The sequence below is a fragment of the Orbicella franksi genome, chromosome 1 (genome assembly GCF_964199315.1).
Source record: "Orbicella franksi chromosome 1, jaOrbFran1.1, whole genome shotgun sequence".
Taxonomy (NCBI): Eukaryota; Metazoa; Cnidaria; class Anthozoa; order Scleractinia; family Merulinidae; genus Orbicella; species Orbicella franksi.
The window spans coordinates 12748193-12763688 of NC_138145.1; the positions used below are offsets into that span (position 1 = coordinate 12748193).

At 39.7% G+C, this 15496-nt stretch overlaps 2 protein-coding genes across 2 annotated transcripts; both read right to left on the minus strand.

Moving 5' to 3' along the window:
• Positions 1-71: 71 nt before the first annotated feature.
• Positions 72-4945, minus strand: LOC145491503 (AFG2-interacting ribosome maturation factor-like). Its single transcript, XM_081470751.1, has 5 exons — positions 4583-4945; positions 3790-3866; positions 2880-2982; positions 2191-2309; positions 72-810 (listed from the first exon to the last, which is right to left on the minus strand). The coding sequence occupies exons 1-5, from the start codon at positions 4927-4929 to the stop codon at positions 767-769; spliced, it is 690 nt and encodes a 229-aa protein (XP_081326877.1). The 5' UTR covers positions 4930-4945; the 3' UTR covers positions 72-766.
• Positions 4946-6105: 1160 nt separating this feature from the next.
• On the minus strand, positions 6106-14933 carry LOC145491215 (short transient receptor potential channel 4-like). Its single transcript, XM_081470370.1, has 8 exons — positions 13818-14933; positions 12244-12586; positions 10399-10870; positions 9314-9512; positions 8384-8569; positions 7546-7575; positions 6806-6832; positions 6106-6362 (listed from the first exon to the last, which is right to left on the minus strand). Exons 1-8 carry the CDS (start codon positions 14640-14642, stop codon positions 6120-6122), a joined length of 2325 nt encoding a protein of 774 aa, XP_081326496.1. The 5' UTR covers positions 14643-14933; the 3' UTR covers positions 6106-6119.
• Between the last annotated feature and the right edge of the window lie 563 nt (positions 14934-15496).

Sequence of the window (15496 nt, forward strand, 5' to 3'; positions counted from 1 at the left end):
GAAGTGTATTTGTTAAATTTTACCCGAAATCAATGGATAAATATAGTTTGAAAATGTTTCATTTCGTGGACATCGGCCCAAACCATTGATTACCTAAATGAACTTGAGAGAGATGCAGCAAAAAAACACATGAAGAAGTACTGCAAAACTCCAGTAATGATTACATTCATTCAAAAGGTTTTTTATGTTTATCTCTATACATAACGACCTGAAACACTGAGCAAGTACTTAACATGGAAAGTCTTCGAACATACGCTCACTACATAAAATACAAAACATATTCTTCAAAGAGCGGCTTACAATCGGAATTGTTTTGGGGAGCAGGGATGGCACAGTGGTGAGAGCGCTCGCCTCCCTCTTATGAGGCACGGGTTTGATTCTGGCCCGGTGTCATGTGTAGTTTGTTGTTGGTTCTCGTCTTTCTTCGAGGTTTTTTTTCCGGTTTTCCTCCCTCCGCAAAACCAACATTTCCAAATTCTAATTCGACCTGGATAGAGGAGCCGCATGAAAACCAATTAAGGCTGATTTGGCTTCCTCTCTCAATATTGCAATTGATTTTTTTATCGTTATATCTGAGTTACATGATGTAAACATGCCTAGAATGTCCGAATACGATATCTAATTTTCATGTGTCTCCATTGCGTATCAATCGTCCTCTCCCAACTACATGTGTACATGTAGGTAACAGGTCGCGTAAAAGGCTTGGCAGTTCTATAACGGCGCCTGGACTACACTTCCATATTGGCTATGTCAAATCAATCTATTTTCAGGTTCTGTTTGCCAGGAACACTGCTACTTGCTCCATAATATCTGAAAACGAAAAAAAAAAAAGTAACTTTAGCATACGCTGGCGAATATTCAACATATTAAAGCAATCGATTTGTGTGCCAATGCCAAACGAGTCGATCATAGTTTCGGTAGTCGTTAATTAATAAGTTCTAACATTCCGATCCAACAACGGTTCATTAGCTTGCATAGGAGGCGGGATTTCGCGCACGAGTTTGTTTTAGTGGGGAAAGTCTCTAACAAAAGTGGCGAAGGTGACGAGTCCCTCGCCGCTCGCGAAAATACCCGAATTACTATCAGATCGATCTTTGGTCAGATCATTTCAGTACCGTGGAGCGATCTATATTTGTTTAAGTTTTTACAACTGGAACGATCTAATTTTTTTGTGGAACTATCCGACTTGCAACGATTTGTTCTCTCGCGGCCTCGCCCCTAGCGTCCAGGGCTCAGCTCCGCCGGTGAAAGCACTCACGTGAGAAATCCTGCCAGCGACGCAGGCTACGTTTAACGAGGACTCCTTTAAGGAGACGAAGTCTTTAACTTCCAGTATCACTACTATCTCCTTAATTAATATCTCTGCACAGAATCAGAAAATATGAATAAAGCCTGAACCAGACAGGTAAAGAAATACTTAAGACAGATAAGAAATCTTTTAGGAATATTTTTCTAAGGTATTACCAAACGCCAGGGATGACAAACGGGACCTAGATAATTTTGGGTCTTGGAAACTTTTGATTCATCTCCAAATTTTACAATCTTACATGCTGAGTCAGGAATACTCGTTTTACTATGTTTCATTCATTTTGAGATTAAAATCGTTCGAGTCTCAGTATTGGACCGGATTTTCAAACAAGGGTTTCAGCATCTCGCAACTCTTAAATTTTACCATGATTAGTAAGTAATCACTTTAACAAATCACAAAGAACAAAGACAATCCAATGAACCAATTAAAACTCGAAGTAGTAATGCTGATGCAAAGCACGGAAAAACTTGTGCGAACGAGTTAGGATTGGTTTTGGGTAACTTCTGATTGGATGAAAAAAGTGGGGCGAGATTTTTTGAGCGGTTTTTAACTGAGTGTCGTGAAACCAAAACCAAACCAATTTCTTACCAATTAGGCCACCAAAAGCCAATCTCAAACCATAGTAAAACCAAAACCAAAGTAATTGTCTAATTACTTTCGACACTCAACTGCAAACTGCTGTAAGCCAATCGTGTTGCATAGTAATGCAAAACCAATTTTTTCTTGACTCTTAATGAAAACTGCTCGAAATGCCCATAAAAAAACCTTTAGTTAACGACTGCATTAAAATAAAATACATCCTTTCTACAGCAAACATTAAGCAAATGCTGCTGCCCTCAAGTTGTTACATAACTACCAAGATCTTGTTGACCACATCTCACCTCTTATCTTGTGAGCGTGCCTGTGTTGGGTGGAGGCCCACTCCCTGATTGCTGTATATACATTTCCCATTGGTGTGATGTAAGTTATTCTGCCCAAAATGTCAACTTTTTCCTCATATCTTGGCAATTATGTCAAGAAACCTGACTACACAGCCTTCAACAGCATAATATCAATAGCATATCACACAACATAAAATATTTTGTAAGACTCTTCCACATCCTTGGAGATCTGGGACTGTCAACTAGGGAGTTCAGTACTAAAACGGGTGGCTAAAAAAAAAAAAATGCAGTGGAATAATAACTCATGACTGTATTCTTTTTGATGGTGTTACAGGAAGTATTCATGGCTGATTTATTCATTTCTCATATTTTTCCTTTCCCCATTAAGGCTTGAGTTAAATACTACAAATTAAGTATGTACTATCTTTAAAACCCTTGAAAAAGGTCTGTATACTGACTGCGCTAATACTGCACGCCTTAAAAGCAATAGCCACTCATAAACAGCTTCGAAACCACATGTAGCCATAAAAAAATTATTTTTGGTTTTGAGCAGATTGCAGTAATGTATTGTGCCCTTGTCAATGGAAAAACATATAAAACAAAAACACAAAAACCCTCCCTTCCACAGGTACAATTCCATGTCAGCTAAAATGAGTCTATCAACATCCACTTTTGATTTTTAAGGATACAATTCACTGTAAATTCTTTCCAAATCACTGAGCCACTCCAGAAGGTCTGCTATTGAAGGCTGAGTGGAGGTCCCCTCACATACCACAGACACTGGAACAGAACCTAAGAGAGGATTATGGTTACCGTAGTTAATGATCTGTTGAATGTCTTTGAAAGCCACCTCAAACAAGTACTCATTTTTTTTTCTTCACAGTATGACTATCTCTGAAACTTTCAGCTCATTGATTTCATAGAAAAGAGTCATCATAAAATGGTTGCAGTTGTTCATTTGCATTGGAGAACAATAGTAATAAAGTATAATTGTTTGTCTCAAGCTTACCAGTCAACCTCGTCTTCTTGTGAAGAGTATAGCAGCATGAAGTGAAAATGTACAATCTAGATTACAAGTGACCAAATTTTGAGACACACAATTACACCTTTTTATCAAAAGAGCCATTGTTTTCTATCAGGATTGTTCTTTGAAAAAACAAAGTGAAAATCTCATGTTTGGGCAGTTTTATTGGCATAAGACTCAATATTCTCCCAGTATGGCCCTGCTGCTGGTTAATAAGATATATCTAAGCACCTGATCACTGCAAACTACATACTAGTTATGCAATGCTTTCAAGTGGTATACCGTAAAATATCCCACAAGTCACTTGAATTTTCTCAGAATACACAAGTGCTTTTAGGCGTTATTCCAAGGAAATATAAGGGACAAGTGGGATATTCTGTGGTCACTATGACAGAGGCATAACTATTTTATACCATGCCATAGAAAATAGAGTGGCCAACATAATCAATGCGACATACATGTGGCGCATGACGTGAAGGTGGGATTTAATACCACCAAATGTAGAACATCTTTTCTGTACTCTTATTGGCTTTGTTTTCTATGGCATGGTATAAATTGTATTACTCTCTACTTACCTGAATGGAGTGTATAAACTTGTAAACTGCTAGACCAATGCGTTGACATCTTCTTTGAAATAGTTTTGAATGTGTTCCTGAAACAACCAAAGGCAGTACCAGTGTCTCAACAAATTCAATTACAAACAAGATGCTGGTGTTGTGTGACAACCCTAATAATGGCTGTGAAGCAGACTAGATGCCAGTTGGAGCTTGAACAATGAGATTAAAGATGAGTAGTCGTTCCTTGTCAGCCATCAAAACTGAGGACATTACAATCAATGATTTTGATAATCAATAAAAATCGATTGAAATCGATAATTTTTGATACTAATTGAGCTTAATCGATATTGATAACGAAAATCTGAAATTGATAGCAAAATTTTCTTGATCATCAATTCCGATCAATTTCTGTAATTTGTGTTCAAATTTTATCAACTCCTCTCGACCAGGCCAGGGGGCCATGACTAAAAGTAGGTGAGCTAGGCAAAGTCTGCATACGAGCCACGTGGCCCATCAGGCCGGCACTTATCTCCGGTTTCCGTAGCATGAAACGATTAGGAGTATTTCTTCTCCCCGGCCCCCTGGATGGAATTCTTGTCCATCGCAGGGTTAACCCTAGCGGTAAATTCGCCATTACCCATTTGTACACCTGGGTGGAGAGAGGCATTGTGAGAGTTGAGTGTCTTGCCCAAGAACACAACCCGATGTCCCCAGCCAGGGCTCGAACCCGAACCGCTATATCCGGATCGAGTCGAGCGCACTATCCATGAGGCCATTGCGCCTAAAAGTGACTACTTATAAAATAGCTTACATGTTGTCCTGCAACTTTGTCATAATAGTTTCTGTTTGTTTTAGCAGCTTGTATTGCAGTTTCTCCTTCAACCCTTCAAAATCACCGAGAGGGGGACGTTTGAAACAAGCCTTCTCACATGAGCGCAACTGTTCCAGCGGACTCGTCAAAGACTGAATCAGTTCATTGGAATGATGATCGGTTTCATTCCACAAATTAAGCAGTCTGCCGATCTCTTCGTATGATTTTGCGAGCTTCTCGAGGCACAGGTCGTCCCCCTTTGCCATTCTAATCTGAGCGATTGGGCGATTAGCGCTTTGGCGCGACCAGCACTTTAGACGCCATATTGTTATTTCGCGCCCGCACATTTCGTATGGCTACTGGTCAGCGGCTAAGAGAAAGACGATACGTGGTGTAACAATGTGTAACAATCTGCCGAACCCACATCAAAGTTATCATCCACCGAAAAAAGGAAACCGTGCCAAACTGTAGAATTTCGTTCTTAGGAAAAGATTTCCCAACTATCATAACTTAGGTGTCGTCTAATTTACGCCACATGAAACGAGTTCTACGGAGACAGGACTTTTTTTACTGTAATGCTCCAGATTCGTAATACATATGGGTTATTGACCAAGTGTGAGGTCAAGATGGCTGCATATTGGCCAAGTTCTTTTTTTGCGTGTTTATGGACCGAGACGGAGTCGAGGTCCATAAACACGCAAAAAAAGAACGAGGCCAATATCCAGTCATCTTGGCCGAACAAACTTGGTCAATAAAGGATTTATTATATGGCTTTCAGGGAAATTTTTCCTGCGGGACATAGCGGGTAGTCCCGAGCGGGCAAGATAGCTCCATCTTGCCCGCTCGGGTAACCAATCACAGCGCAGGATTTTATTCATCTTGCCCGCTCACGGAGCTAGCCATATAATAAGTTCTGTTAACGTCCTATTGAATGAATAGAAAACAGTTACTCTAAAATCCTTAACAGCCTACCCCCAAGGACATATTTCTTTTCATGACATCGAGAAGGACATTTCAAAGGGGGATGGGGCTTATAAGAAGGTGGGGAGGGGCTTATCTCAGAGATGAGTTTTCAGCGCAGTTTAATAACATGTTTCCACTAAATAGTACAATAGAATATTATATCGTGAACAATACAGCCTAAATTTTGCTAAAAACAAAAATTACTGTCTCTGATGAGCAAAAGTATATCTTCGTCTGACAATTTTCCTATTTTATTTGTTATTCATGAAATTATTCCTTTTTTGTATTTTTAGCACAACAGTTATTATATAAAAAATTTTCCCTAGGGTTTATTTGATGTTCCAGTTGTTATTGTAAAGCTAAATAAATAATGCTTCCTGCATAATATGGTACTAAATTTCAAGTATTACAAATAAACGTAGTTTTATAGTTAAAACAGGGAAACCTGTTTGTCACAATTAGTTAATCGCTACAAATTAAGCTAAGCTTATCTTCAAATAATGTGCAGTGGTTACCATGAATATTAATAGCAAATATTCGAATGTTTGTCACACAACATTGAGACAAAATATGGTCATTTAATTATACTATCGATTTTCTTGCTAAGTTCGGCAAGTTCTTTGGTCTGACGATCCACTAGTCTTTTCAGGAGATTAATATTGTCGTCGATATTCTTGGAATGTTTTCCTCCTCTCTCGGTTAAATCTGTGTTTTTCAGGCCTGTGTTATCCTCATTGTTGCTTTCTGCTACGCTTTTTCCACAGTAGCGATCTTGCAAATACTTCACCACCAGATCCTTCACAATTTCCTTGCGCCTCTTTGATGGTGAATTAATTAATTAAACGACATTAAAATGAAACAAACAAATAAATAAACAAACAAAAACCAGCAGAGAACTGAAAAACTTCAAACAAAACTGTGGAATCCCAAGCATTAGAAGAAGAAATTACTTTGTTCAAGAAATTAATGAAGATCGTTTGCGAACGAGTTTAAAAAGGCATAGCTTGGAAAAAGGCTTTTATTTCTTTTTAAAACTACCAGAAAATTCTCAATTTAAAAGTTTGAGAGGTGTACAATTCTATCTATGATAAGCTTCTTGAGTTCCATGTACAAATAGTGCATGGTCCACTTTCATCTATACCACCTTATATCAATTAATCAATTATACAAATCTAGGCATTTATTGATTTTATCACTATTTCACATCTTCTACTGTGGCCTAAGTTTAAATTGATGTAAAACTGTTGCTTTTGAATTTACCTCCTTCCTGACTGTTGCCTCGTCTCTCTGAGAATAAAATGATATTAAAATCCAAAATGCAATTTATATCATAATTTGATTTTAAGATTTTTTGTCCGAATAGCCATCACATAAATGATTAATGTACGATCATTATTCCGTTACTACTTTGTATTTTCAATATTTCAAACCACAATTGTTATGCTTAATAAGCTCTTCAAACTTTGAAGTCACGCTGCAAATATCGCGTGAACGCCGAGATAGTTATAAGAGAAAAGATATCTCTCACGTCAGAATGAGCCTAGCCCCTTCCAGGCGTTCAGTTGGTTGGGCCGCTGCACGGAAAAAGGCGCACGAGAAATAAGCCGGGAGAAGCCCTGTGCAAGAAGGAGAGAGAACACCGAACCTCTCTCTTTATTTTGCTCCACCGTTCTTTTTCTTTTTTCTTTTTTTTTTTTTCGCGCTGCATCCCAACTAACTGAACGCCAGAAAGAGGATTGAATGAGCAAAATCATCTTGGTCTCTTAAGGGAGTGGGGAGCTGGGAGTTGATCTATTTCAAGAGAGAGTGAAGGATAAGAGAGTTTATCTTCCATATGCGTGTAGGTCCAGGGTTACTCGATCCCTCTCAAGTTATTTAAGAATGACTTGAGAGGAGTCGCCTTTAAAATAAGGCCTATATGGCGGTTAACTCTTTCAGTCTCAACCACTCTTGTTTTCTGCATTGATCCAGAGCTCAAAATCTGTCATCTACATTCATACCTCTCTGTTGGCCTCTTGCATTTCTTCGTCCTAAGGATAAGGATAAAAAGAAAAAACGAAATGTCGTATCAAGGCATTCTTAAATACGAATTAAAGCATTCATGTATGTTTAGAAAAAACATAATCCTCGAAGGAATCCGGTAAAAAAATGCGACTGTAGATTGCTTGCAGCTGGTCTCATTGTACCTGAAGAAGGCTGGTTTGGCCAGCCGAAATATAGTACACCTTCAAAAAATCATCCTACGTTGTGTCGGTTTTTGCTTTTGTATTCTTCATTTTATATGTGAAACCGATTAGATCACTATTGATCCAATGTATACCAACAGGTTCATCGTTCCGGTTGCTTGCTTAAACATTTTATAGTCTTTCTAAAACCCTCGCCTTGTTTATATGATATTCGAGTTAGCGTCTAATGCGATTACTCTCACTCCTGGTTACAGGGTTCGTACGGGTCCTGGAAAACGTGGAAAGTGCTGGAATTTTATTGTGGCATTTTCCAGGACTGGAAAGTCCTGGAAAAGGGCTACTGGCCCTGGAAAGTTCTGGAAATCTGTTAAACTCAAATAGAAAAATATGAAATTTATGGCAGACAGTAAGAAGAATTAACATTAAGATCTTGGGAGTGAAAGGGTTAATGTGAATTTTAGAGTCCTGGAAAAATCAATCTGAGTCCTGGAAAAGTCCTGGAAAAGTCCTGGAAATTTGTTTTTGAAAAAGGGTACGAACCCTGTGGTTATAATTACAGCGGCTCTTCATCGAATTCTCTCAACCGTCATATTTATCGATAAAATCTAATTGTGTTTCTGCGGGATAAAGCGTCAGGACACCATATTCTTACCTTGTTACCTTCACAACAAGGGCATTTTTCTTTCGTAAGTCTCAAGAATTTGCCACAGAACTGAACGATCACTAAGTACAAGATATAGTAGACTATGTTTAAAGGCGCCGGCATGGTACCGCCTTTGTCGATCCACTCCAGCCACATTCGGGCTCTTGAGAACTTCCACTCCATATCAGCGTTTTCCTAATGGAAAGAATTAACGATACTGTAAGCAGTCATTATGGAATTACACAGATATGTAGCATGTACAAACCAATACGCCTGGTAATTTTTTAAGGGAGACAATTTCCTTAATAAATGTTTTTTTTGAAAGGTCGAAAGCAATGATTTTTATCAATGAAATTTTCGTTCGTTACTGTATTACACGATCCAAGGAACAATGCTGACTGGATCACTAAATAGAGGGTCGTACAGGGGGGTCTCTGTCACGGTTCACGAACGGAAAAAAATAGAGGATAACGGATCACGGATATAAAAATTTCGCTTTCCCTAATCACGAAAATAAGCAAGTGAGATACTCTTTTTAATGACCCGTTCTTACAATAGAAGCAGTGTTTGAAGAAAGTAAAATCGCGAATGGCTGAGTCACGGTTCCATATTGCAAATCGCATACCTAAGTCACTCTCGATAGACGACTCTAACTATTCGGAGGACTTGCGTCTGAAAATCACGTAGAATAGAGTGGTAAAGTCACGAATATCTGTTAATAATTCAGGTTCTTCACGGGTCACGCAAAACCTTCACGTCACAAGTCACGAAGAATAATTTCCTAACTTCACGTTTCACGGAAAATAAAATCAGCTAATCACGTATGACGAGAATACCCCCGTACGACCCTCTAATCTGTACGAACATTAAATGCTGATGGGTTTATTTTGGTATGGACCTCATTATTGAGTCACTCCAACACTGATCCAATAAACTTACCATGATTCTGTCAAAGGAGTTGTTCATCATGGCGACCAGCATGTTTAAAGCAACAATAACGGTGCAGACCATGTAAGTCATCAAGAAAAGGTGGCCAAATGTGGCTATAAGGACAAAATCAGGGTCTTGCACTGATATTTTCTCTTCTTCCACGACACCAAAAAGCATCCAAAACAAACCGATCGACGCATTCACATGACTGAGAAGTAAAAAAACCACAGCAATTGGTAACATTATGAATTATAGCACCTGCTTAACGTCCGACTTTTCCAATCAGAGTCTAAGATGGCCACATTATGTTTCCTTAATATTACATGGTAGATCATAATGATTCAATTATTAGTTCTTAGTCACAAGTTAGCTTACATGCGATGTCGTTTTGTGTTCTTCAGTCAGATATTATTGCATCAGCGTGTCAAAGACTGCGTAAATGCGTTAACGTTAGTTTTAGATGAACAAGCTGCAGGTCTCTAAAAACTCTAGGGTAATAATGGACCCGAAATTTCGGCAAAACTCACATTGTGATTTGCTACTCAGATATACTTTGATTATTAACTGATCGCCATAGATAGCAGATTGAGGGAACAACTGAAGGCATTGGTCACAAGATAACAGCCTATTTTCCAACGCGTCTCAAAGTGTTTTTAGACATAAATTGATTTCAGTTAGGTGGTCACGCTGAAATTGCTGCTACCAGTTTTACTTAAACTTCTGTCGGTCGAATTTGACGTAGCTCTCCCTCTGTCCTCCGCAGAGGCTCCCCCGGGTAGGGGCTCTCAAAAGGCCTCTATGGAAGAGAGAGTGCCGGGTTCTCCCGGAACTGGGGAAATTGTGGTAAACTGGAAGCCTACTTCTTAAGTAACTTCTGCTGGCCATGGTCGTCCATTTAAAACCTAAAGAAACTATTCTACGTTGGAAGTAGAGCTTATCAGCGACTGGTTCTCCTCTAGAGTTAAGGAGAAAAGGCAGCGTGCGTTCTCCCAATAAATCTGCTTTCTTCTACAGTATAGTGTGCAAAAATGAAACTAAGAAAAATATGACATTTAATACAAGACTATAATTTTTTCCTGTGTTATCATACATACTTGGTATAAGGATGGGACTCTTCGAAGTAACTGACGTTCATTTTTTGTAACTTCATCTGTGAGGCGACATAGTAGGAGTATACCTTAACCACGCCAGTGACGAACGAAATATACAGCACCAGAAAGATGAAAAGGAATCTACGTACATCTTTAAGCATTTTGTACAATGACAGCTGCAGAGGGCCCAGAACTGAGTCGACTTGAAAGATGTGTGTCAAATGGAAGTACGCAACTACAGTGGCGCTTGCATATAAGACATCTGCTACGATAAATGACGGTTCCCTTGGCATCCAGTTCCTATGATAGTAAGTCCACGCAAGAAGCCATACGGCATATGACGTCAGGAAGGTAACGACAATCAGCGTGTCGACCACGTTCCACCATTTAGACATGTAAATGTAAAATCCCTGTCTCCGAGCCTCCAGGGATTCTTGCAAGAGAAGACCAAGGACAAATGCAATCACCGGATAGTCTGCAACCGAATTACAACCCGCGTGGTTAATAAAGTTATGATAGGTGTGCAACGCTTATGCGTAAAATGTCTAGTATATGTGTATTATTTGCACAGGAGAGTGATTACATATAATTTGGAATAATGAGAAACAAAATAATTTTTGCTACAGTTTGTTGTCTTTTTTCCAGCGCAATCGATTCGTACTTGATAACCGTGAACTTGGTTCGTGTGTTGATGTTCTTCCTCCTCTATTGTATCGTGCTTTTCGTCAACTAACTAGTAAGCTCGTCGTATCTCAATTCTTGCAGAACGGGACAAAACGATTGAGGGACTGGTTAGGCTAGCTGACAAATAATCAAACTTGATAAATCCGGACCTGCAAATAGCTTGAAACTTGGAGTGACAGCTTACATCGTGTATACGAAGGAAATTTTCGAAAGTACGTTCTTCATGGTTATTTCGATGAGAATATAGGATATTTTAGACAGCGGGATGTTGTGCCAACATCATGTTCAGTTGACACAAACTGGTAGACAAGGCAAGCGTTCGGGTTCTATCTGTACTGTTAGTTGGTCGTACAGAGTACTGTGGTAAAGCCACACCGAGATGGGAAGGAGAGTAGACTGCCAGACTGCCAGAGCAAGAAACTGAGACCGCCCAAAAGCTCAGATTGGGTGGAGATCTAAAAGTTTTAATCAAGGGATTGTCGGAGAAGAAGCCTGGGGAGGGGGGGGGCGGTACTCCCTTATACGGGCTATGTAGGTATGTGCGGCCCCAAAGAGTATGGTTTTTCAGCTGTTTTGGTCATAAATAGGGTATCGATTTTAGCTGATTTTGGCCATTTTGGTCATAAATAGGGTATGGTTTTTGCACGCTAGCCTTGATATGGGTATGTTTTTAAAAAAAGCCACTTTTTCATCATTATCGAAAAGAAAATCAACAAAAGCCCTTCACAAATTATGTTTACGGTAATTTAACATTGGTCTGAACTAGGGAACTTATTATAACGCAGGTCTGAAACAGGGTTTTGATTTAAGAGTTAGGTCATAAATAGGGTTTCGAATTTTTGGTCAGGTCATAAATAGGGTAGGGAATATCGCAGATTTTGGTCATAAATAGGGTAAGGGTTTTGGGAAGCGGGCCGCACACCCCCACCCGATTTTTCTGGGAGTACCCCCCGGGAGAAGAAGGCACTCCATGCAATGTTGTTAGAGCCCAGGAACACCATCTGGTGGATGCAAGAACAGCTAAGAATGCCATCCGCGGAAATTCAGTCTTGACATACCACTGACATGTTTACACCTCTCCATTTAGCAGGTCTAACTACAACATAAACTGTGCTACGTTCGATCATTGTTATTCTCATGTACACTCTGTCCCTCGTGACTTACCAAGCCATACAAGTCCTGTCTCTGTCGTCCCAAACTCTTTCTCAAAGGAGGTCGAAAATATGATGAAAAGAAAAGCCAGGTACCACATTGTGTGGTTGATAAACTTAGAGTAAGGATGTTCGTACTTCTCTCTGAACCTCCACCAGATGTTATCATCTTTGTCACAGCAAGGGAACTTACGTGCCAAGCGTACGGGTATGTAGAAGATGCAGGAAACTGCAACAAACAGGAGCTGGAAAAAGAACCAAGCCATTTTCTTCAAGCAGCTCATATTTTGCCAGTACGGCCACTCATAGTAAACAATCTCGTTGAGGACGGACTGGCATTTCGGACTCGTCACAAACTGCAAATCGAGAACGACAAGAACAAAAACCTTTTAGACATAAAAGTCGCTGAATATGTGGTACTGTTAAAAGCTGTACTAGTGCAACGGTAAATCGGTCAACACAGAGCTGCATTGGTTACCTCCCAGTAATTTGTCTGGTTGTCGAAATTGTTTCGGCAGGTTGTTTAAAATTCACAACAGGAAGGCCCGGACAGGGCTCGAACCGGCCGTACCCGGACCGCTGGATCCGGAGTCCATATCATGATATCTCGGTCATCTCACCTCCGCGGAAGGTTGCAATTGAAGTGCCTCTATATGATCAAATTCTCGATATCCGTTTTTTACATTTTCGTACACAATAGGTCTTTTCTAGAATCTTGCCAAACTCCAGTCTATTACAAACATTATAGAGCTCATGTTTTTTGGACCTTTATTTCCGAGAATTTACGACCGCCATTAATTTTCCTTGTTCCAAGTCTTTGTTCAGAATTGGAGTAATATGACGTCATTTACTCAAAAATACGGCACGGGTTGAAAATCATAGTAACAATTAATACAGCAATTCGCATGAAGAATAACAAAAACTTTGACCCTTATATTCGTGCAAATTTCTTCACTTATTGTTATTATAATTTCAACCACGATTGTATTCAACAAAATTGCTCAGACATTGAAGGGCTCGGCTCTGCAACTTTTCTCCAACGAATCACCACATCGACAGTGACAGTTGACAGTTTTGGCTATCAGTGATTTCTACATCTTCTCAAAGGTAACATTGAAATATCTGTGATCATTTAGTGATGTAATCCAAGTAACATAATAAACAAAGATGATATATCTGACAATTATATTAATGCTCTCGCTTTCGGAGATACAAATTCAATTTAGATCATTTGTTTCCGGTTTTTGCTCCCTATATCTATTATTCCTTTTCGAGTAAGTGCCATGCAGCTGAGGTTTCCCTCAGAATGCAGTTTCTTAGAAAACTGAAATTATTGGCTTGTTGGTCATTGGACTTATTTGGGAAAGATTTCGCTTCACGTACGCAAACATTCAACCTTTGGCTTTATAGGAAGATTTCAGCAAACAACCCAAAGAAAACAATAATGTTATTGAGTGTTATCTGAGCTTCCGGCCATTCACCTTAGTCATGCATGAACGTTTTTTTGTTCTTGGAATTTTCACGTCACACAACGCACGCAAATTAACATTGTGTTATGGGAATTACAGGAAACCAATATGTACATACCTTCTTTCTTTCTTTATCGGCAGCGATTTTGAGAAGACTCAAACTGTGGTTGAAATTCATTGGTTTCTCCTGCAATAAGCAACCACTTCCCTCCACATCCAAAATCTCGTGAAGTTGGCCCAAATTACTTCCTTCGATAACATCGGCTGCAAATTTTTCATACTCCAGCGCTCTATTCATGTACTCGTCTCGACTGTAGTGATGTTCGTACAAAGCAATTTTCTCCAGGAGATATGCGTCGTCAAGACAGGTTTCGATGATGTCCTCAGACTTCCTATCTCTTGGTATTCTTCTGTTGTTAGGATTATTCCTCCACAACCATTCCAAGCCAATGTAAAGTGGGTCGGAGAGTATCCTGATCCATTGTTGTTCCTCTTCGTGTTGAAACTCTGTTTGTATTTCTTTTTCTTCACGGTATTTACTTCCGGAAGTTCCGTATCCACCGGTACGTCTTATTTGGCCCCTCAGTTTGCCCCACAAGCCCCTGAACAGACCCTCTTCTTTTAGACGTTCGTGTTCGGCCACCGATTGACAAATTTCGTTTAGACTTTCAAGGGTCTTGACATCAGACTCTTTGGCTTCCGCTATTAGCTTCCAAACTTCAGCGGGATCTTTGCTTTCAAGGGCTTTCAAAAGTTTCTGCTTCTGCGTGAGATCATGCTCATCATCTTTTTCACTTCTTGTACAATTTGGACTTATCGGCAGTAGACACCTCACATCTTCCTCTGCTCTATTTCTTACTGCCTCCAGGAAATCGAGGTAACTGTTGGAATAGTTTAGAGGCTGTTGATGTACATGATTTTCGAAAACTTGATCGGTTGCCATCTTCTTACTGAGCAGTAGACAACGAAGAGTCAGTAGTGTTCAGTGCTCTGGCGTCGAAAGGCACATGATAGTCGATCAGCCTCTTCTAAGGAATTGAACGTTGACCAGTAGCGGTCGATTTCCTAGAATCGAAGTTGCCTCGATCAGTACCCTGGGCCGTAGCGAATTGATGATCTGGTTCTGTATAGAACAACCCAGGAGCAGAAACTATTGTTCCCTTAAAACAGTAAAAGGGTCGTAATGAAACAGTTTGCAAATGATTGGCAGCTAAATTCGGCTCAATTCACTGATAGAAAATGAAGTATTGAAGTCATTTAGAAACCGAGAGGAAACGTTAATAAAGGTATTTATTATATGGCTGTGTCTCACAAGGACTGGGAACTACCGAATTCACGAATTTGATTGGGTGAAATCGATATTGAAAGCGATCTAGATTTTCCCATCTAGACCAGCATCTAGACCGGTTACATATTGCGGAGAAAAAGTTGCAAGCTAAAATGCAAAACTATCGACTATTTTCTTCCAGCAATATTTATCTATGGAGGTGCCAAAAAGCCTGATGAGAAAAAGTAAAGAGGACGAGCAAACTTGGGCAGAATTATTTCAAGTTCAGCTCATCGCCGTTCGCAAGCAAACTGTCAGCTAGTACAAACCGGTTACATTAAATGAATTAATTTTTCTCGTTTGCCATATAATAAACATCTTATTAACCGAGCTTAGACGGTCTGTATGGGAGAATCTTGACTTCGGTCGTGTGTACAGACCACACTGCGTTCGGTCTGTACTCACGACCTCGGTCAAGATTCTCCCATACAGACCTCCTGCTCGGTTAATGAAGAGCTAAATATATGCAA